Source organism: Anabas testudineus, chromosome 4 (assembly GCF_900324465.2).
Source record: "Anabas testudineus chromosome 4, fAnaTes1.2, whole genome shotgun sequence".
Taxonomy (NCBI): domain Eukaryota; kingdom Metazoa; phylum Chordata; class Actinopteri; order Anabantiformes; family Anabantidae; genus Anabas; species Anabas testudineus.
This window is the reverse complement of record NC_046613.1, coordinates 3,466,760-3,490,454: the sequence shown is the minus strand read 5'-3', so window position 1 is coordinate 3,490,454 and position 23,695 is coordinate 3,466,760. Positions and strand designations below refer to the sequence as shown.

The window sequence follows — 23,695 nt, the reverse complement described above, 5'->3', positions numbered from 1 at the left end:
AGTGCAATTGTAGTGCTCATTTCAACCAAAATAGGGTTTGTATTAGAACCTCCTCACAACCTTATATTTTTCATTGCAGATGACATTACCATGCCATCAAACTGAGACTGTTCCAAAATCTTTTTTTTTTTAAATCTCAATTTATGGTTTGTTGCTCCTCAAAACTTGCTGAGACAAATGTAGACCTGATACTGACGTGAGAAACCAGTTTCACATGAGCATACATTATGTTTCTTATTGTTCAAACCTGAACCACAGCAGAACAATGCAGCCACATCACAAAAAATCGAACTTTTTTTTCCACTGTCTCACACCGATTAACAGGTGGAGCTGCAGGACGCAGCGGACCAGGTAGTCCAAGATTGTTTCTGTATCATCTACAGTAAGTACCACACAGTTAGAAAATAGCCACAGCATCTTTAATCCCTGTTTTTCTTCAGACTTTGCTGCCATTTAAAGGTGAAGACCACATTTCTAGACCCATTTAAAATAAACTTAAATATCGAGGCTGGCACTCTGATCACTGATGGAGAACTTGTGATAATAGGAATAAATGATAAAGAAAAATGCTGCCAGAAAGTTTATTACACATTATAGATTAAAGAAGCAGAAGGAGAGATGAATACATGTTGTAGAGATCATTTGGTTTAGATTCTTCTTTTGATCAACACCTCATGGAGTGGTGAAAAATTATCCTTTAGTTGGGTACTCCTGCAAACAAAGACACACACATTCAGTATCTTCTTCCACTGAATCACAGGACAGTTTGTAAATGAGTTCAGGATGTGAATTAGTAAACTGTCACTGTCTGACTTATGCTCACTTCCAAGGATCCAGGCACGTGCTTGATGATCAGCACATCATCACTCAACTCCCCTTTTCCCTTCTTCTTCCCACAGACATTTCCTATCATAACAATGGAAACTACCAACACTGCAGCTGCCACACATGCTGTTATTAACCCTACCATGTTGGGGTTCATAACAGCTTCATGTGGAGCACTTTGGTCTGCAGCCTTAAGCAGCATCAACATGTTGGGGTTAATAACAGTTTCCAGTGGAGCACCTTGGTCTGCAGCCTTCAGCAGCCCCACCATGTTGGGGTTAATAACAGTTTCCAGTGGAGCACCTTGGTCTGCAGCCTTCAGCAGCCCCACCATGTTGGGGTTAATAACAGTTTCCTGTGGAGCACCTTGGTCTACAGCCTTTAGCAGCCCCAACATCTTGGGGTTGATAACAGCTTCCTCTGGAGCACCTTGGTCTGCAGCCTTGAACAGACTGGCATCAGCGTGCAGTGCAGAGTGAGGGAGAGGCTGAGGTTTCAGCAGGTGGGATATATCTGAAGACAAGATGATCAATTATAACTTTTCAGACACAGTGAAACTGAGTTAGAGGTTCTAGTTGTCTGTGATGTCCTGGTCCTGTCTAATGGTTTAGTGTCCGTACCTTCCAGACTGAAGAGGAAGATGGCGTCATCTCCTTTGATGAAGTTTCTGCTTCTCAGTCTGCTGTGGGTGATGAAGGTGCTGGTTCCATAGCCTGGACCTCTATAATAAACGCTGCCGTCAGAGTCAGTCACTTTGGAGCCCACTTTCCTGGGATCATCCCAGAAGAACTCAGTACCTGAGAGAAACAGGTGAACAGTCAGTCTCTGATTGACCACCTCTAAACTCCAGTCAAGATTCTCTTACCATCAGAGGACTTCTTGTTAGGGTCGGTGGTGATCATTTGGTGCATGTTCATCTGCTGTCTGATGTCCGACTGTTGATCCATCAAAGCCATGGTTGCCATCTGCCATGGACACGGCCACTTGAGCTTCTTGTCGTTAGGCCCTGAGGTCAGGTAGAAGTAGAGGGCCATGTAATCTGGATTGGGGCTTAATCCATTGAGGTACACACCTACCTACAGAGCACAGAGCAGCATGAGGTCAAGGTGACATCATCACATGTCTTACTTCAACAATTACTTAATCAATAATCCAAAACTCCTCGTACCATTAAATTTTGGGCTCACGAATGACTGACCTCTAACTTCTGTCTAGTACAGTACATAAAGTAAACTTGTGCCCACCAATATAGTAGTGCAGATAGAAATCCATGTTCAAAAATGGCTGTTTCTGGCACAGAGGAATAAAAATAGGTCTTTACCTGGAAGGAGTAACCTGCAGGAGACAGGAAGCGAGGGCTGAAAAGTTCTTTTCCTGGTGGTGTTTTGGCCATTTGGCCCTTGATGTTGCGGATGTGCCAGATGTGCTGAGGGCACTTTGTGGACGACAGGTTAATGTCGTCCAGAGAGAAGCCTCCTTTTGATGGTCTCTTTCCCCTCACGCCCTGAAACACCACGCGGGCCTTCTTTTTCACATTTAAATTGACGTTATGTAATTCCCAGGAGCCCTTGACACCTCCTGTAATAAAATAGAATTCACAAGTTGCACTTGACAAGTGAGAGAGCCGCAGTGCAAAGTGATGCAGTCTACATGCAGCTTTTAAATACATTCATGTTGCTGCTCACAGCAGCTTTGATTGAGTAAAATTAGCTTTTCATTTAATTAAGCTGTTTTTTGTATTCAGTGTTTCATTTGTTACCTGAAATGCTCTTGAAGAGCTTCAGTTTGCCATTGGCGTTGGCCTGGTCGTACTCTCGCACCCAGATATTAAGAACATCATCAGCTGCAGCAGTGCTATAGAGGAAGAACTGCAGACACTGGACTCCAGGTTTGGGGTAAAGCCAGCGACTCTCCAGAACCGCTTGGTGACCAGGTTTAGCAGAGGACGTGCTGAAGTGCATGAAGTAGCCTTTTCCTGAGTACAGAACATACTGGAAAGTTGTACTGCTAAGACTTAGAACATGTCTTGTGTTCACAATGGAATACAATGACAAATTATTGTTGGGGGCCTTTTTAAAGGTTTATAAAGGTTTATACTACTTTAGGGTTGTTAACTGTGGGATAGAAGAACAGACAAAGAAGAATCATGTTCTGCTGTCTTGAAATATCAAGAGGGAAACATCCAAAAATACATTAAGGGCTACTGTGATGTCAGAGTTGTTAGAAAATAAAAGAATATTTATCAGTCGATCCCTCCATCTATCAACTATACTAGAAGTCAAGGTCGACCACTTCTTACACTTTCGAGTAATTTAATCTGTCTTTAGACTGTCAGGCACAGGAAGAACATGAAGACCTTTGTGCTGTGTGCTATCCAAAGTCAAAGAGGTCATAATTAATCTCCTTTTCAAGCAATATCACACGAGAGGGGGCACTGTTGTGCTGAATGTTAGCACGGCCGTAATGTGTTTGTAGGTACGAGGACGCAGGTCGAGTGCTGAAGATATCAGTCGTGCTGATGTTTAGTACAACAGTGCCCCCTCTCACGTGATACTAAGTTGATGTACATTTGTAATGATGGACTGTCACCTTGGCACTGTCCCATGTTTGTGAAGTCTGTTTTAGGTCCTCCCCTTACAGAACTGCGGCGTTTCCACTTTGCTTTCCCTGGTCCCTGAATCGTCCCACAGATATTGTCCTCTTCAAAGTCGCAGCTGTCCACAAAGGTAGAAGAACTGGCTGTGGAGACAAAGTGCTACATTAAGGTGAAATATCTAGTTTCATTTGAAGGATCTCAGTTGCCCTCGCCGGTAAAAAGCCTAAAATACCATGTAAGGTTCATTTTTTTTGCGTAGATAAATAATGAATACTTTATTGATCTACCTGGGGAAATTGTGGGTGGACAGCTGATAGACGGTATGTCAGCGCTACACTATGGGGTTTCAGTGTCTTGTCCAAGGACACCTCAGCTAGTAGCCAGGAGGAACAGGAAATCGAACCACACCATGGGCGACTGTTTTACCCCCTGAGCTACTGCCGCCCCAGATGATTGAGGTTTTCAATTTGTTTGGCTGATATGAAATCACCACAGACATTGTAAACAGAAACAGAGCTGTTGTATAAAAAACATCCACTCCTTATGTAGAACAAAAAGGCTCATTCCAAGCTAAAGAAAACACAACTAGTTATTTCCTTGTGATTTACAGTGTAATGGAATCTTAATTATGAATTCCATTTTCCATTTCTGCAAATAGATCCCTATGAATCTTATGCACCTTCATGTTTTGGAACAGAGAAAAAACAAGAGTACCCACGCCAAGCAAACTCCACAATCAGATCAAACCCCAAACCTTCTTTCTGTGATGTCACCACACCATCATAACTACTGCTCCACAGTATCATATTACAGTATCTGTAGTACATGTAGCACGAGGCCTTCCTCTGGTGCAATGATGGTATCTTGACCCATTGTTAGTCGTGATGTACAAAATGACTTACTGCAGTTGTAGAGGCGGTTGAGTTTGGTTAGGTCACTGGCGCTGAACTCCATCCTCTGACCAATCACATCCATGAATTGGGGGATCTTGGTGACAATGGTGGGCTCAGAGCCAATGCTGAAGTCCATCTTCCCGTAGTGCATCAGAGAGTCATAATCATAAGGAACACCCAGAGCAGTCGACACTGTGTCATCATATTTATTGAAGTTGTGCTTATTATCTGAAAAAGGCAGTTTTTGGAATTTAGTCTATGGATGATGCAACAATTAGCTTTGTCTCATAGTGAGAGAAAATGTGTATAGACAGCCTAAGGAGGAAAATACAGCTAATTTCTCAATGTATTAGTTTACTGCATAAGTATATACCCAGGCTATTTTCCTAAAATACATCACAGATTATGTATTTGATTATTTTTACGCAACTCGGGTGATTACCTTATTAAATATATGGGTTTGTTTTAGATATTGGATATCCCATGCCGTAAAGAAGCTTAATAGACTCGCAAAAAAAGAAGACGAGCCTTACATTGTCAGTGTAGATTAGAACTAAAAATGAACAAACAAAAACAGTGTTTCTCAGAAACTCATCAGTTTATATTGTTTCAAGAAAGGAAGTCTATTCTTATGTATAACCAAGAAATTCTATATTTAGATCAGGGGTCTCAAACTCAATTTGCCCGGGGGCCGCGGGAAGCATAGTCTGGGTGAGGCTGGGTCGCATCAGGTTTTCCAAAGGAAAAGCTTTGTTAAAAAAAAAATCCTATCTTCTCAAATCTCTTTATTTTTATTTTTTTAATACAAAATAAATAAAAACAAACAAAAAAAAAGATAAGAAAATAAATCGGTGATAATAAAAATAATAATGAAAATAATAATAATTACATTCCTCTAGTCAGCGACTAAATGTGGTTTCTATATCTTCTGTTTTCGGATTCAAATGTCTGTATTAACAGTTCTTTAACCTTTAACCTTCTTCTGAACATCACTATGTGACTGCAGGCTGCATTGAGCTCCTTACTTTTCTTTTAACCCGCCGCGAACGCATCTCTTTGACTTATAATGTCCTGCCGGGCAGCAACTTAAAAAAACTTTTTTTTCAAGTGTTGTGAACAAAATGAACTGGGACAAATGTCCGTGTGTGTTTCATAGAAACGAGGCCGCTAGCCAGGCTGAAAACGCTCCATGGCAACGCTGCTGTCACTCATCGAGAAATCTTTCTCTGATTGGATTAAGCCCGGCCGATGTCCCGCCCCCCGAGACCCATGTACCATGTATGGTTGATTCGTTCAGCTCCGCACACAACACTGTAAAGTGTCAAACATAGAAAACTCGCGGGCCGCACTAACATTAAACTTTCATATTGAGGCGGGGGCCACAAATTATCGTCCAACGGGCCATTTGCCGCGAGTTTGAGACCCCTGATTTAGATGTACGCTATAGTCTCCAGAGGCTGGAGACCTGGATCCAATCAGGACTGAATATGCAGTGGAAGGCCCAAGTGCACATCTGTCTTCACTGAGCTGCACAGTATATGTCAGAATGATGATTATGACACAAATGGTGAAGGATGTCAAAGAGTCCAATGTTTAGTTGCTGTGGATAAATGTCTGAGAGTAAGAAGACAGTTTTTGCTCAGTCACTGAAATTGTGTCTGCAGGCAAATGAAGCTCAGAGTGTAAAGCAGTAATTCAAAGTATTACTCATCAGTATTACCAGGTTCAATTTGATCCCACATGATGTTGACATAATCATCGCGGTCAGCTCTGGACTGCTCGTGCCAGAAGCCCAGAGCATGCAGGAATTCGTGCTCAACAATTCCTAGACGATCACAGTTACTACCAATAGACAGCTCCTGTTTCCCCATACGCTGGTTGCCTACAGAGGAGAAACATCTGCAAAGAGGGAGAGGGAGATCTAAGTCTGTCTACACAGTCTTTAAAGACCTGGACAAAAGATGATATTCACATGATAAGACTCTTTAAATTGCTTTGCTAACATGGTGTCCAGCAGCCTTTACTGTATGTAGCCACATCCTAGTCTTAAAGTAGATAATGTTAATGTAGAAGAAATGTGATCTCTTGCTAGTTCCAATCAGAGCTCTGTGTGCAGGCTTTTTAAAGAGTTATGAGAAGTAACAAATGCATGGACTAGTTTTTTAGCATCACCTTGAGACAGGATGCTCCTAATGTTTGCAATATTCTTTAGATAGAAGGAAGTCTTAGCGATTTCTTTTACGTATCGGGTAAAGAAGATGTCAAAGATAACTATTATCTAGATTAACAATATAATTAAATTAAATGTTTCGTGGGTCTTTAACAACTAAATAAAATAACTTCTGTCTAAATTGAGGACAATCAGACCTGTTTGCCTTTTAAACATGCTTGAAGTTTGACTAATTGATTTGTTCTATCTGGTTTTCTATAGATAAATATTGCTGGGTGTTATCTGCATAGCAATGGAAATTTATAGATGCTCTCCTAATAATATTACCTAAGGAAGACATATACGTGAAAAGACTCGCTCCAAGTGTTCCTCTGTCCAACCAGCACACTGTGTAGTGGGTGGGAGGGATCTGTACTATGACTCTAAATCCAGACTGGAAATCTTCATACTGGTTATTCCAGTGCAGGTGGACACATAATTGTTTTGGAACTACATTCTCAATGATGTTAGAGATAAATAGCAGATTTGATATTGGTCTATAATTGGCCAAATCCCCTCAAGGTTTCACTACAGTGATCTTAAAAGCCTCTGGTATATAGACTGTTACTAAAGAAGTAAAGATAGATCTAATCTAATATGGACATGCTGATTGAAGGTAAAACACTTTTGAGCAGTTTATCAAGGGTAGGGTCTAAGAGACATGTTGATTATTTACTTATTTAAATAACTAAATTTACTGACATTTACTAACATGACCTGAAGCAGTCTAAGTAAGAGTAATGTCTTACAAGTGAATCTAGAGCTGTACATCCGAATTCATCAATACCAGTTGCATGGAGGATTAAATATTTTTTCTTAAAATGTTATGACTTCATTTGTAAAAGTAAGTAAAATTCATTATATCAAATATATAATATATAATATTCATTATATTATATAGGTAAAATATGTTAAATTATGTTGGAATTATTTCCTTAAATTTGGTAACACCATGTTCATCTACTGTAGAATTTCTGTTGAAGGCTATTGCAGGATCTAATAATTCAAAATTCCAAAAAAGTACATTTAATCAATATGTTAAATATCCATTTATAATTTTCTGCATTATGTTTGTTGCATATACATTCTCTGAAAAAGCTTGTGATTGGATTGTGATTGCAGTTTAGCTGTATAAAAATTTAATTTTCAGGAGGTGTTGCAATGCAGAGTTGGGTGATAATATTCTCTAGGTTAATGATTATACATATGTGACCTTTTTCTTGTTACACACAATAATTTTGCTGATTATCTATATAATAACATTAGCTTGTGTTTAAAGATTTGCTGGATGCTGCTCACCCGCTGCCGTTAAACACAGATATGTAGTTCTCCTCTCCTTTCCATGGTTTGAAGTCAATGCAGGTCTTCAGTCTGTACTGGTCGAACGCCTTCAGTATCACTCCCTTTGCATTCATTTCTACATGTAACAAAGCAAAGGAAAAATGAACATAAAGAAGCATCCTAATAAAATGATCAGTGCTGAGAATGGGGGTTTCCATAGCACTGTGTCTTACCCAGACTGTCCTCCAAGTAGTAGGGAACAGTTGTTGGCCAGCGATACTTGTCTCCTAGGATAATGTTTCTGGTGAATGGCTGATGGGGATGAAGAGAGCAACAGATACAATAAGAGATGGACAAAGGAGAAACAGAGCACTTGAACTAGCTCACATTAAGTCAATTATATAACTGTATCCATGTATTTTCTAATTTGTTAGCCTTGTCAAGCAGATAGATGAGATGTTCTCAAAGATAGTGATATCAGAAGACATCACCAGCTGTAAACTGGCTGTTGTATTAAACTTATCTAATCAGGGAATTGGAAGAACTCATTGTTTTTTGGTCAGGAGGTTTCTAACATCAATTGGATTTTTACCTGATTAAAAAATGTTATGTACATTTACATTTAGTCATTTAGCAGACGCTTTTATCCAAAGCGACTTACAAGTGAGGAACAAGGCAAGCAAACAAAATCTAAGTCAAGGAGAAAAAACATCAAAGCAAAGTGCTATCAAAAAAGTGTTTCTGTTTCAAGAGATGTAAGTACAAGAGAGTAGAAAAGTGCAAAGGAAGATGCGGAAGAGTTCTGTTTTCAGCAGTTTTTAAAGATTGCAAGTGAGGTGGCTGAGCGTGCAGAGATAGGCAGCTCATTCCACCATTGTGGGATCACTGAGCTGAACAGTTTTCCTTGGTGTCGACTGTGTGGTGCTGGTACCACTAGAAGTCGTTCACCGGTTGAGTGCAGTGGACGGGAGGGGATGTAGACCTGAATGATTGAACTGAGATAAGATGGAACTGTGGAGTTGACCACTCTGTAGGCAAGAGACAGAGCTTTGAACTTGATCCTTGCAGCTACAGGAAGCCAATACAAAGATCTGAAGAGCGGTGTGACATGAGACTTTGCGTGCTGCTGCATTTTGGATCATCTGTAGGGGTTTGGTCGTGGATGCCGGTAACCCCATTAGCAGTGCATTGCAGTAGTCAAGACGAAATAAGATCAACGCCTGTACAATGAGTTGGGTCGCATACTCTGTCAGGTAGGGTCTGATCTTTCTGATGTTGTGGAGGGTATATCTACACGACCTAGAGACTGTGGCGATGTGTTCCGTGAAGGTCAGCTGATCATCAATGATGACCCCCAGGTTTCTGGCTGGGTTAGTAGGGACAATCACCGCAGATTCAATGTTAATGCTGATGTTGTGTTGAGTTGAAGGTCTGGCAGGGAAGAATAGGACTTCAGTTTTGGGAATGTTAAGTTGAAGGTATCTTTTTCTCATCCAGGCAGAGATGTCAGAGAGACAGGCAGAGATGCGAGACGAGACAGTTGAATCATCTGGCGGAAAGGACAGGAAGAGCTGTGTGTCATCTGCATAGCAGTGATAAAAAAAGCCATGAGAATGGATGATAGAGGCTAGAGAAGAAGTATAGATTGAAAAAAGAAGAGGACCAAGGACTGAGCCTTGCGGTACACCGGTGGAGAGGTTATGAGAGTCGGAAACATGCCCCTGCCAGGATACCTTGTAAAATGAAAAAGTACAAGTGTGCAAATACTTAGGCACATAGTACAATGCCCAATCAGATATCAACAGTTTTTGCTCTCTGCACATACTTCTTCCAGTTTGATATCTCCCTCCAGCAGGTCCAGCCCAGCTTCTGTTAAAAGAAAAATTGTACTGGTTGATAAAAATTCTTAGACATATAGAAGAAAAAAGATAAAGCATCTGCAGACCTTCATTAATGTCGACAATGTCCCAGTCACGACCTTCATCAACGTCAATTTCTGTAGAAAGAGCAATCAGTAATAATGGAATTTATTAGAGAAACTATAATAACACAATAATCAGATTGTATCAGTACTTGAGAAATTATGTTATTTGATAATCTCCAGTACCACAGTAACAATGCTAAATATATTAAAGCATCACCTTTAAATGCAAAAATTTTACTTGCTAAGATTTTAAATAACCCCAAGTGTCTGTCCCAAGTCATTCATATTGACATCATCATTTTGTATGTTATCTTTTATCTTGAATGTAGATCCCTCTGCATGGAACCACGCAGCTATTTTGTTTGTTTTTTGTTTTTTTGCTGGATGCTGAAGACATTGATTTGTAAAGGGACAGTGTACATTATTAAACATTTCTGTAAATGCACCAGACTGGATTTAAGAACAACAGATGAATATGTGGTCAAGGTTTTGTTAAGACTGCATCTTTTATATCATGGCGGTTTATCAATTAACAACAAACACTAGTCTTCATGGTTAAGACCCAAAGCTGAAGCAGACAAAAGTCATTTAGAGTTATTATTGTTAAAAAAAAATTAATAAGACACACCTGAGTAACAACAAACACTTATCTTACTCACCTGTTTCACTTGATAGCCTGGCTGCTGTCTATAAAGCACATGTGAAGGGACAGTAACAAAATTAAACGGTGAAATTATTTATGTATTAGTAAAACTAAAGGAACTGATATTCTACCTTCATTCCTATAAAAGACAATAAAAAGGCAGTGCAGATCTTTTAGCACACAATATTCTGCATCTACTTCATATTTGCATATGTTCCACTTACCAATCCCAAACCAAAGAGCAGAACTAGAAAACTGTGTAACATGATTCCAGCTGCAGACACACACTCAGTGGAAGACAAGTGTTTGTTCTGCACTATATAGCTGAAGATGTGAAAAACTGCAAGCTGGACGTTGTTCATGAGGTGAGAAATGACAACAAAATTAAAACAAGTGTGACATCTGCTATTTAAAAACATTCCACTGTAAGACACTCAAACATTCCCACGGTTAAAAATGTTGCTTTGCATGTCTCTGAAATGCTTTTAGAAGACCTGTTGATGAGGTTAGATAAAACCTTATACCAAACAAGTGTGTCTCCTTTATGATGTAAATGCTTTTGCTTGCTTTGTTCTTTTTTTCTTTTTCTGTAGACTGACATAAAAGCAAGCTATGGTTAATAAATAATAAAGAAATAATAAATTATTCGAACCGCTTGTCACCTTAAGAATTGCCTGGACAGGTTAACAGTCTATCTCAAGACTGATATAAAGAGACATTCATACACACAGTCACACCTATGGGCAATTGAGAGTCCCCTTTCATGTCTTTGGATGATGAGAGGAAGCCGGAGTACTTGTAGCACAAATGTCACAGAGACATTGAGTACAATAACGTGTCTGCATGTATGCACACATATTACTGTTCTCAATTGTAGTCAATATTACACCTTTAAACTGACTGCTTAGAGTCATCACCAAAAAAACACCAACCGTTTCCAGTGAGTATAGAATAAAAGGTATTGTGTTTAAGGAAGGTTGAAGAACCTGACTACACATATAATCTGACATGCTGACAAGCCTTAATTCACTAGTTATCTTGATAAGCCTGTGTAGAGCTGTACTCAACGCTCAGTATTGGTGGATGCTGGAATGGTCACATCTGCTCTGCATTCTGAGCATAAACAATACAAAAACCAAAACCAACTAACCACAAAAAAACAGGAACTTTGCACCTTGCAAACAACCTCAGAAAAACAAGCATCTTTGAGTGATATCTGCAGCACAAGTTAAAAATGCATGGGTGACCTAGCGAGTGTTTTGATGTCTGCACATCATTTACATGATCTCAGCTATCTGAAAGGGTGGCAAACATGGTTTGTTTCTGGTGTATGTTCAGGAAATCAATTTGTCTGACAATGCCATGCTGTTTAACAACTTCATTTAATCTAACATCATATTAGCAAACACACAGGAAGAGTCTAATATTCTAATACGCCTGCTGCTGCATGTCTGCAACATTTGCATCTGGGGAAAAGGTTGTGAGAGCGCAGTTAGAGAAACAGGAAATGAAGATCCTGTTTTAGCAGCCGCCTTTGTGACCACGGTCACTGCTGCGTTGCCTAGAGATACTGGACCTGTGACAAATGGTGTGAATGGCTTTGTAAGTCTAGTTAGTGCAGTCTGGAGAACCAGCTTCAAGTGAGTCAATGTTCTTCTGTGTCTGTCCAAGTCACTTTCAGTGCCTCTCACTCATTTAGAATCCACTGTTCAGGATGGATTCAAATTGAAATCATTCTTTTTCCATGTGTTTCACAACAATGTGTGCCAAAGCTGATCACAGTAGCTACACTGACTTCTTTCTTATGATATCACTATGTAATATATTAAGTAGTGTAAAACTGAACTGTTACCATCCTCCCTGGTGTTTTACCATTGAGCAAACATTTAATACCTGAATCTCCTCCTCTGAAACATATCCACTCTGATTCTGGTTTATGTCAGTTGGGCAAAATTAACATCATAGAAACGTAATTTATTCAACCATGATGTTTTATGGTTGTACCCTTACTGTCCCTTAATGTGTTAACTGTTAACTTGATTACTTCCCAACTGTCATAATAATGTTGTTTTACTAATCTTTATTATCATATATTCTTCTGTGTGTATTTCAGTGCTAAACTACGTCAGCATACTTTGAGCTACAGAAACAGTTCAGCAAATGTCAGCAGTGTTTTTGAAGTTTCTGCAACTTTCAGCAATTCTTCAGGAATAAATTTACCATTAGAGCATTCACAGTACAGGAAATGCTTTTTTTTTACTCAATTGTTGTTGTTTGTACGATCTGCATCATTGCTAATAGTGTGAGTATGGAGCAGAGACAGTGTGGCTGTGTTGTGTTTGTCTTCCTGTTTGTTTGTTGCACAAATGTGCAGGACATCCGTGGGACAAAGAGCCGGTTCAGCTCCAGGTCTGATCGATGTGGAAGGTACAGCTTTAGTAATGCTCCATAGAATTTTTCAGCATATATTTTTTTTGGACGGTAGAATCAGGACAGCAGGCTTATCATGTGCTTAGCATTTGAACAAACCCCATCTGATCCAGCAGTTGTTCTGTTGGCCATAGACAAACCTACATGTACTGTAGCTGCAGAGTCACCCAAGCACATGAGCTCATACTCTGGTGTTTCTGGTCTGCACTATTTGTCAGTCAAAGCGTTCATCCACACATTTTCACTTTCTGGTGTTGTGTCCTCTAGCTGTGACATGGGACGATTCGTCTCTATGTCTCTTGACTAGTTCTTACACATGTATGAACACAGGTAGACCACAACACTTCCAGGGTTTAAGCTGTACGACAGATCTAAGCTTCCATCCCAGGCTTCCAGCAGATTTGGATTATATGCGTTTACCCAGCAGTCCTTTAGATCACACTTCAGTATCACTTTGATAGATTTCGTCACCAAATGCAGGCATTGCTCATGCTCTGCGAGTGTCAAACCACATCGAGTGAGGAGCTGCTCTAAACTCAGGGAGACAACGTCAGGTACATTCAGTAGTCTGTTCAATAGTTTGAGTTTGTTCTTTGCTTCTACCAGTGCCACTGACTCATCTCTGCTTTCTTTTGGTCTTACTATCATTGTCCTTTTGGCTGTTGGCTTGGGAAACCCCAAATGGCAATCTGCTCGAATGTATTTGAAACATGGCTTGGAGTGGTTTCTGCTGTGTACTTGCACTTCTGTGCCTTTCTTGTACAGCTCAGGTTGTGTGTGTTGGTCAGGAAGCTGAGCCGTCATGTAGTTGGACACCAAATTACACACTGCTCGATCATCATCTATTTCAAATACAGGTGCACCTTCTACCCACGCAACACGATTCTGAAACTGAGTCTTATAAAATGATCTACAACTCTCCCGAGGACAGAATTTGATCAAATGTCTGAACAATGCTTCAACACATTTATCAAACATGCGCATCGCTTTAACAGGATTGCTTCTCAATATGTCCGTTTTATCTGTCCAGCTAAGCTCATGAAACTTGACTTCTTTACCCTACTCCTGTTTTATTGCCTCAGTCACTTCAGGCCAAAGCATTTCTGCTGCTGAGAATGTGCAAAAGAATGTAGGACTCCCCAACTGTCTGATCATGGCTAAAAAATCCTTTGTTGTTTTCTCACAGTATGCTGGCGTTCCTCTGAGTGGCTGCATGAATCTGATAGCATCTTTGTTCCTCCCCTGTTTCTCAACCTCTCATTTATCTCACAACATCAACAGCATTCACATCTGATGACCTCTGTAACACAAACATCTCTTCAGTTTCACTCTCAGGACCTGGGACTCACTTCTCACTCTGGGTAAAGCAGCTGTTTCCTGTACCTCAGATAGAACGCCGTCACACATTTTTACCATGTTTTGACAGCTTACAAGTGGAATCTGAGAATTCAACAGTATTTTTCTAGTTGACTCACTGTCATGTGATGGGTCTGGATTCAGGGAAAAGCAACTTTCAGTTTCCATATTACCAGATGTGATGTGATGACTGGGCTTCTCAGGGTTAGTGTTTCACAAAGACCAGTCACAGCAGAGTTTGATTCAGAAGTAGCATCATTCAACGGAGCAGGAGTCACAGTTGTGTGAGGTGTAGGTCTGCTTTCTGTCTGTTGGATAGCATCATTCAGATTGTGAAAGTTCACAGGCTTCAGTTCATAGGTATAGGGCGACTGTGTGCCCAGAATCTGGTGACATCTTGTGAGCCTGTCAATCATATCACTGAGATGTGAGCATTACAGCAGTACTAGTACTGTTTGATCCCAGAGGCAAAAGCAAACCTGTGGCTGTCCATGAGTGAGGATCAAAAAACCCTCTTGCTACTTGTTTGATCTGGTTCTGCAATGCGTACCCCACAGCTGATAACAAACAGCTCAAACCTGCCTCAAGTCCAGAAAACTGTCCACAGCTCCAGGTAAAAGAACTAAGTCATAAAAAACTAACAGAGGAGGAAGGTTAAGATAGTACTCACTGACTTGGGGTGGGGGGGGTGCTCAACTCCTGTTGATAGGCAACAGGAGTACAGTATAGTACAGTATAGTTTAGTAAAAACACTCTTTCTATTATAACCATTAGTGATTCTGACTCCTAATTCGCAGGCAAGAAGGTAAGGAATTAGAAATTATAGAAATTATTAGAGAATTAAAGAGAAACGTTGATAAATAATCACTTTTGCTAAATAGTTAATTATTAATTAGTATTTCTTGTTTTCTAACCTTTTGTGGTAACTTAATAGTTAGCTTTAAAGAGCAACTTCCAAATTTGGGGTTCAGGAAGAAAGACTAAGACCTTCCAAACCATGTAAAGATGCAGTAGGAATCTAACTCTCTACTTTAAAACCTGTGAAAACAAAAAGTCACTCAAAGAAGTTATATTTTCTCATTAAACCTAACCTCGGTTACCACAGACTATTTCCATTACAGCTTCAGAGTTGCAAAAGCTTTATTGGAAAATGGTTTTAAAGGTTCTTTAACTTTAAGATTCTTAAATATCACAGTAAAGTCATCTTTTTCAGAAATATTGAGGAAAATTTTAAAAGCATGAATAATGATAAAAATCCCTCTAAGACACTCATTTAAACTGAGTAGTTAAGTCTCAGATATGCTGGGAGTATACAGTAGCTGCTCCTGTTTTCTGTATGAAGGACACTGATAGGCTGCTGAGACTTAGGCTGCCTCCTCAGCCCTGTCTGCTTCCCTCCTGGATTCTCTGCACTTTGCCCCTCCTCTGAACTTTGGACATTGTTACCTGTTTTTCAGTGAGTTGTTTTCCCGCCATTGATCAGTGGTTTTCTTTGGTACTTTGGTTTCTTGGTTGTTAATTTGTTCCCCGCCATTTTGGTAGTTTTATGTTGTCACTTTGTATTCGTGTTTCCTGCCTCCTTTTGTAGTGTCTGTGACACCCCCCTTAGTTCCCTGTTTTTGTAGTTTTTCCTTAATAAATCCTGTTTCAGTTCATACCTGCCTCGTCCCCTTCCCTTAATTCATGACATGTAACACTACATATGTTTTACATGACACAACATTTGTCCATAACACAGTTAACACAAATGAATGAAATGTTTAATGTCAATAAAACATCTCAAAAGTCATTAAGCCTTAAGCTTGGCAATACATTACTTTAGCACATTAACGTGGTCTATTACAGAAACATCTAGTGTAACAATCAAAATAAAACACTGATTTACTCACTTTTTGGTTGATATGAAATGTACCCTAAATTATAGAATGAGCCAGGTAAGTGAAAGAGCTTGTTACTGTGTGGAGGTTAGTGCCAGTGGACACGACTTCAGGATTCATCACAGTGAGCGGACATCGCTGGATAGATTTGAAAAGGCCACTCAGAAGCAACCTGACCTGTGAGGAACTATGAGTACTGACAGAACACGGTAAACAGGAACCACAGGAGATCCAACGATATGGTTCCATAAAGTGTTTAGAAAATCCCGGGTATTCAGACTTTACTTTATGTGTTCAAATGCAATTAAATGGTTCTTTTCCAAAGGGGCTGGTTTAAAGGTATAAACTGCCATAATTAAATGTTCTATTCTGTGAGTATATGTGTCTCGTCTTCCTTTATGTTTCCTTCAAGTCTTCACAGACATGAATGGAGTGATTTATGGGTTACAGTTAAACTCAGGTAATTCATGGGAGTTCAGCTTATTTGTATTGTAGCTATATACACAGACTAAACAGAGATCTTGGCACCGTAGCCAAAATCATAGCTCTCACTGGTCAGTCTCATATCCTGGTATTTAATGAATGAGTAGGTCCTCCTGTCTTTTCATCTCCCATGTAAGATGTTTGTTTAAATGTGTGAGATAATGTTGAAACAAATACAACAGCAGCAGCAGAAACAAAGCAATTGTATGTGTGGGCTACAAGTAGAAAGTGAAACATGTATATTACAGTTCCAGTGTAACCTCATGGTTCTGATGAGCTCAGTATTAAAGATGCTTCAACAAACACTCTCGCTCCACTTACTTCACACTATGTGCTGTTGATAGTCAACAATACAAAGATGCAGGAAAACACAGTTTAGACAAAGAGAAAGTTCTGGTGAGATGTTGATCAAAGATTAGTTCAGATATGTTCGGCGTGTTTCTGAAATCCTAATAAAGTTCTACTGATTTCAATGTTGATTCACTGGGAGTCATTTTAAAAGAGTCCGTGAAGAATCATGGTTTACTTTGTAAATCTGTTGGAGATGTTGATGTTCTGTGAGTGGATCAGTCCATTTTCCGTGTGTATCAGAGAACAAGTGACAAAGCTGCAGCAGCGTTTCTAAACACACAGACCTTGAATGATCTTGAGTTGTTTTCTGCAGTCAAGTGTTGTATTCAAACCTGCTCTTTACTTTGTACGTGTAGTTTCCATGTTGCCGACTTCAATGACTGAGCAACATTGCAGCTTGACAAACGTCTCTGCAACTGTTCAGCAACTCAACACAACATCAACATCTGTCTTCAAATATTTCTCTTTAAGCTGAAAAAAAAAAAAGATTTAATTGAAGTTAATGTTAATTGAAGTTAATGTTCCCATAGCTGCTGCTCCACCCTTCAACACCACAGCTCCTATTTACACGTTTTCAGAACTGGCAGCACAGTAGCCAATATTATACTGTAAAATTAAAAGAGCTTTAATGAAGCTACAATGTACAGTTTGGTACAGTTTTTGTAAAGACAGCTAAAAGCTGTTATTGTGTACTGTAACAGGAAGAAACTGGCTTAGAGGAAACCTTTGCTTCACAATACAAAAATACAAAACAATAGAAATACTCCCCTGTACACACATACATCGTCAGATGACACATACTGTAGATTACCGTGAACAGTCAGTAGGAAGCACTCAGACCTGTAAAGAGAGGTGCTGATGAGAATGATGCAGCTCGTGTATGTACTGAGTGAAGGAAAAGAAACCAAGTGACCTGAGCACCTCAGTAGTTTAGAGCGTCCTCTGCTGGACTCTCTCTGTAATTACACTCTCTCCTAATCCAGTGTGAAACTGATACTGACATAAGACACAATACAAAATACTGTGTTTTAGTTCTGACAATAACATTATGAACATAAAACCACAAACAAAACAGACAGGACAGAAAGTGTTTCTCTAGAGGAACTGGTGTTTTGTTTTTAGTAGGAATCAAAACGTCCTGACTGACGAAGTGAAATGAGATTTATTTATTTCTATGATTATTAAATGAGTGGAAACACACAGACAGGACGCATGAGCCAGTGATAGAAAGTCGGAGCAGACATTTGAATGAAATGATGGAAAGTGAAGTGAACCACGTCCATTTGTGTGTCATGAAAATAGAGTTCAATATACATCAAACAGGAAATAACAGCAACATCATCTTTAAAATCACTGAAATAAAGTGAACTAGAAGGAGAAAGTGACTTTTTGTGCAGGAAGCTGTGAATTTAAACGTCCACTGATGTGGTCCAAACACTGGAAAGTCTGGTTGGAACTTCATGTTGTTGTTGTGTGTCGTTGCAGTGTGACGACACCATCGAGCAGAGAGGAAGGAGAATCTCTGCACGTCGCTCAGAGAGTGAGAGGAAGCTCGGAGCCTCCACAAAGTGTCCATGCTGCAGGGACGACCAGGTGAGACACTGGACTTTTATATTTTAGATGAAAAGTGTGTGATTGTCCGTTGTTTAGCAGCCTGGTGTAAAATCAAAGAAATGTTGAAGTCGTGTGTTTCCATTTCCTACCAAAGCTCCACCAGGCTGCTGCTGTCCAGCGTCCCAGGAAGAGGAAGAGGACCTCAGAGGCTCCTGCTAAACAGCCAGAGGAGGACGTGGTGTCCTCTCCTCAGACCTCCACCTCAGCTCTGCTGACTCTGGTCCCGAGGCCTCAGTCAACCATCCCACACGCCCACCTGCCGGTTGTCTCCAACGTGGCCCCCCGGCCTCCAACCCTCCACTGCTCCACTGCAGCACGACGCCCCTCTGAGGATCCACAGCTGCTCAGTGGGAGAGTACCAGCAGATCTACCAGCGAGTGGTGGATGAGCTGCTGAAGTCTGTTCCCGACTCTTTGAATCACATCATGTCCACATTTTTCCACATGTGAGATTTTGTATCAATAAGATTTGGTTTGTGTTTCTTCTGCTCCTCACAGGTACAAGAGCGGTCGACCTCGTCCCCACAGTTTGGAGCTGGGTCGTCGCATCAAGCAGAAGCTGTGGGAGACGCTGAATCGTCCCCAGATGGAGACGTCAGCCGGTGAGGACGGACGTTTGGACGTGGTGGTGTCATACGAGGTTGGTGTCTGTCCTCCACTTTATGACGTGGATGTTTCAGGAGAACCAGAGCCTCAGAATCCAGAAAGAAAAAGAACAAAGAAGCAAAAGTAAAGAGACTTTACTCTCTGCTTCCTGGAACATCCACCTACACCACCTCCTCCACCGTCAGCCTCTGCCTTCAACATCCTACAGCACCACCTTCATCCTCCACCTCTACCTCCACTCTTGTTCTGCTGCCTTTAACATCCTACAGCACCATCTTCATCCTTCAGCCTCCCTATGCTGTATTTAACATCATGCAGCACCACCTTCAGCATCCACCTTCACTCTGCTGCTTTTACCATCATGCAGCACCACCCTCATCCTCCAAATCCAGCCTCACTCAGCTGCTTTCAACATCTGGCAGCACCACCTTCAGCATTTACCTTCTCTCTGCTGCTTTTAACATCATGCAGCACCACCTTCATCCTCCCTCTGCTGCTATTATCTTCATGCAGCTCCACCTTCACCCTCCCTCTGCTGCCTTTAACATCTGGCAGCACCACCTTCATCCTTCACCCTCCCTCCGCTGCCTTCAACATCATGCAGCACCACCTTCGTCCTCCACCTACATCCACTATCTACAGTCTCTAACATCCACTCAGATATCATCCACCTTCAACCTTTGTCTGTCAGCTTCTACCAGCTCTCTTCAGTCGCTGCCTCCACCCACAGATTCCAGCAGTCACCTGTTCAAAGTATTTTCTGCAGCTTTTCCCGTCTGATCATTTCAACCTGTGTTTATTGTTCAATGAACCAAATGTTCTTTGTTTCTCAGGTGTTTCCATGTTCTGGATGAACAAGAAGAAGTTATTTTAGATCACATTAAACTTACCATAGTTGTGTTTCCTCCTCTCTGTCTCTGTGTCTCTGGACCTTTCTGCAGGGATCCTCAGCCTCAGAGCTGTATTGTACTGAGTGCAGCTGTGGACCAACCAACCTGCTCAGTGTTTTGTCTGCTGCTGGTCTTTGAGATCTGAACCTTATGATGTCAAGTGTCTGAACACAACTGCACTGAACTGAAAATGTAATAAACTGTAAACTGTTCATTATTTTGTGTCATATATGTCAATGAAATATCTGAAATTGTTCTAAATTAAATATATTATTATATTATAACATTTCCTTTGAACAACACATGATATATTGACTCTGGAGTGTGATGTAACCCAGAAATAACAGCAGAATATGATGTGTTGGAGAAAAATAGATTCACACAAATATCTACTCTTTCATTCATCACCTGTTACCTCAAATTAATTGATCTTTTTTTTTTACAATAAAATGTAAATACTGAAACATAACTATATATTAATGGGACTAATGTGATTGGTAAAATAAAATATTAATATTTCATTTCAATCAACAGTAGAAATGGAAACATGTACATTACAGTTACATTGTGACCTCGTGGTTATGATGAGCTCAGTGTTAAAGAGTGTTTGACAAACAACATGATATTTGTTATTTCCTAAACTAAAAAGATAAAATAATGTGTTTTTCTGAAAAGATTTCAAACAGACAGTGAGTTTTCCTGCCCACAGGAAGCTCATTCTACACTTTGATGAACAAAGCCTTTAATCGTCATATGTCACCTTTACATGTTACAATGAAATTGGTCCTCTGCATTTAACCCGTCCCCCTGGGGGGAGCAGTGGGTGCTAGTGTGGAGTGTCTTGCTCCACAAGACCCACCTGATTTCTGTGACAGGGTTTGAACCCCAAACCTTCTGCATCTAAGGTCAACAATCTACCCATTGAGCCACCAGGCCGCAAAGTATTGACTCTGGTGGGACTCGAACCCACAACCTTTGAATATCACCTCAACTGTTTGACTAGAAGTCCAATGCGCTATCCATTGCGCCACAGAGCCTCACTAATCACAACTCAATTTAACCAAACAGCTGTATTGTTAATATGAAACCTTTCTCTTTGTTTTACTACCCTGAACAGTAAGTACACATTTTTCAAATGTCAGTAAGTAGCAGTACTTAGTATCTTAGTAAAGTATCACTCTGTGACATAAAGTAGAAATGGGAAGGTCAAATCAAATTCACATTCCCCTATTTATAAATGCAATGTCAAAGTCCAGCATATTTAATATAAGTATATAAGTATTGTTGTGTTTGAAATCACATTAGCTATAACAAATGTGGAGATATTGACCATTGGTATATCCTGCAGAGACCAAGAAAAAGATGGTTGAACTTGTTTAATAATCTCAGCAAATTCCTGTTGACTGTGATTGAATCCAGTGCTAACACATGTTCTCTTCAACAGATATTTAACTAACTTACTAAATAAAAACATGAAATCTACTTCTGTTTAACTGAAGAATAATTCACAGCAACTGTCTTACACTCAGACAATAAATGTAATTGATATAAACGCATAAGTGAATTGCCTTTAGCCTGAGTTGTGAGCTGACACTTATTGTTGAGTCAGTCAGTTCTGCTTATTAAAGCTGAATGAAACATTTAATGAGAAAAATAAATAAGCATCTGTGTCTCCAACTACCGATGGCCAAAGCTCACCTCATCACTTCACAGCAAAAGGGTGAGAGATGAAAGAAAGAGATTGCATGTGGGTTTGAATGGAGATTGCAATCTAATAAACTATTTATCATGCAGCCATTGAAAGAGGTGTGTATCCATAGTAGTGTGTGCACTATAGTGTCTAAATACTGCCAATTTCTAAAGATAAAATCATTACTGATAAAAATAAGCTGCTGTCAGGCAGCATTTTATCAGTAAGTTCACAAATCTAAGTGTGCCTCTAAACAACAGCCATATTAACACTGAAATCATTTTGAATTGGTGTCAACATTGCTCCAATTGATGTTTGACTTTAAAAGTTGTTTATTTGAAAGATTTTCTTAACATCGTGTCAGTTCTTTCAACAACTGCTCAGAATACACTACATGAAAAGAGACACATCAGGTTATCACCAAGCAATTATTTCAAATCAGGGCTTTCCTGTATTGATGAGCGCTTCGTCAGAGACACAAATGACTTGCTCTTTGCACAGTTTTCAACATCGTGGAAGTTCACACATACACTGCCTCATGTGGGTAGAAGGTGCACCTGTGTTTGAGGAAGATGATGATCAAACAGTGTGTGATTTCGTGTCCAAATACATCCCAGCAGAGCTCCCTGATCCACATACACAGTCTGAAGACTATAGGAAAGTCACAGAAGTGCAAATGCATCGCAAAGACCACTCTAAGAGTTGTTTCACAAGTCTCAGCTCAGGTTGCAGATACCACCTTCCTTAGTTTGTAGCAGCTCCTGGATAGATGCAAGTTAACACTCAGTGGGTTTGTAAAATGTCTCAATGTGATCAATGAGTCCAGTACAGTGATACAAAAGACTGCTGGGTAAATGGCGACAACCCTCATCAATACTTGATGCATTGATGTGAGCTTTATTCTAAATGTCTATTCTTGTGTGGTGTATCTATCTTTGTATATCATGAAAAAGGAGTCTGGTCTATCAGAGTACCTGAAAACGGTCATTCAAAGCTCAAATATGGACGACATCAGTGAATGTAGTGAAATCATGAAGGGATACACAACAGAAGTAGCCCGGCTAGCTCAGTCGGTAGAGCATGAGACTCTTAATCTCAGGGTTGTGGGTTCGAGCCCCACGTTGGGTGCTGTGGTTTATCCTTCCTCGTTAGTATAGTGGACAGTATCTCCGCCTGTCACGCGGAAGACCGGGGTTCGATTCCCCGACGGGGAGTATATCACACTTTTGGAGCAGCTCAGGTGGTAGAGTAGTCGTCTACTGAACTCCAGGGGGAGTGGTTCAGTTCCCTGTTCCTCCTGGCTACTCGCTGAGGTGTCCTTAGACAAGATATCAACAACACTACATGCTCTTCTCAAACTGCCAAGAAGCTTGAAACCTCCGATCCAGATGTGAGATTATAAATGCTGAGAGTGATTGATGAAGTGTCTATGGTCTCAGAGCCCCTTTTGAAGGAATGTCAGTAATAGCTGTAGGAGGCTTGATCTATACGACAGACAGTGAATGGATCATTTGCAACTTTACATAAAGTCCAAGCTGTGACAACTAGATCAGCTGTAGTCTCACTGGGACACATTTCTGAGTCTGGCATGTCATATGTAGCTGTCAGTAGAGTGACCTCCCTCAGTGGGCTTCATATCCATATAGTGGATATGGATGAGACAAAGTTGTCTGTCCACCCAGAGCCATCATGAATTGTGTTTTATTCTTAAATGAAACTTATTTCCATGGATCCTTTGTTACAGAGAGTCTTCACTTACAAGGCTTCACTATGTAACATGTAAATGTAACTACATCAACTACAAATGATGTGTTACTGATGTAACACCTACTTTCTGATACCTACCAGCTACTGATATTGTATAATGGACATTTCCATCCCACCTAATTAGTAACCAGCCCGTATGAGCTTTGATCAGACACTATACCTTCAACTAGTTTTCCTTCTTCTTGCTGGGAGATATGTTTTTTCCTGAGTTCTCTGTGATGAAACCCACTACATAAAAAATTCTGATGATCAGTTCACATC

The 23,695-nt window shown here is 40.3% G+C and overlaps 1 protein-coding gene and 3 non-coding genes across 6 annotated transcripts; 2 read left to right on the top strand and 2 right to left on the bottom strand.

Annotated features, from left to right (window-relative positions):
* Window positions 1-633: 633 nt before the first annotated feature.
* On the bottom strand, window positions 634-10,693 carry LOC113152877 (meprin A subunit beta-like). Of its 3 annotated transcripts, XM_026346382.1 has the most exons (15): window positions 10,596-10,687; window positions 10,388-10,415; window positions 9,750-9,800; window positions 9,630-9,673; window positions 8,038-8,116; window positions 7,823-7,940; window positions 6,035-6,213; window positions 4,324-4,542; window positions 3,415-3,564; window positions 2,585-2,800; window positions 2,147-2,403; window positions 1,691-1,901; window positions 1,446-1,622; window positions 824-1,338; window positions 634-711 (listed from the first exon to the last, which is right to left on the bottom strand). In XM_026346382.1, exons 1-15 carry the CDS (start codon window positions 10,635-10,637, stop codon window positions 691-693), a joined length of 2,307 nt encoding a protein of 768 aa, XP_026202167.1. In that variant the 5' UTR covers window positions 10,638-10,687; the 3' UTR covers window positions 634-690. The 3 variants fall into 3 exon arrangements, with proteins under 3 accessions (XP_026202167.1, XP_026202166.1, XP_026202168.1); XM_026346381.1 differs by lacking the exon at window positions 634-711 and having other exon boundaries at window positions 715-1,338; XM_026346383.1 differs by lacking the exons at window positions 634-711; window positions 9,630-9,673 and having other exon boundaries at window positions 715-1,338; window positions 10,596-10,693.
* A 10,229-nt stretch (window positions 10,694-20,922) lies between these two features.
* On the bottom strand, window positions 20,923-21,014 carry trnar-ucu. Its single transcript is given in 2 exon segments — window positions 20,923-20,958; window positions 20,978-21,014. It is a non-coding gene; the product is annotated as a tRNA-Arg (tRNA).
* A 1,708-nt stretch (window positions 21,015-22,722) lies between these two features.
* trnak-cuu lies at window positions 22,723-22,795 on the top strand. The gene has a single exon. It is a non-coding gene; the product is annotated as a tRNA-Lys (tRNA).
* A 14-nt stretch (window positions 22,796-22,809) lies between these two features.
* Window positions 22,810-22,881, top strand: trnad-guc. Its single transcript has one exon. It is a non-coding gene; the product is annotated as a tRNA-Asp (tRNA).
* The last annotated feature ends 814 nt before the right edge of the window (window positions 22,882-23,695 follow it).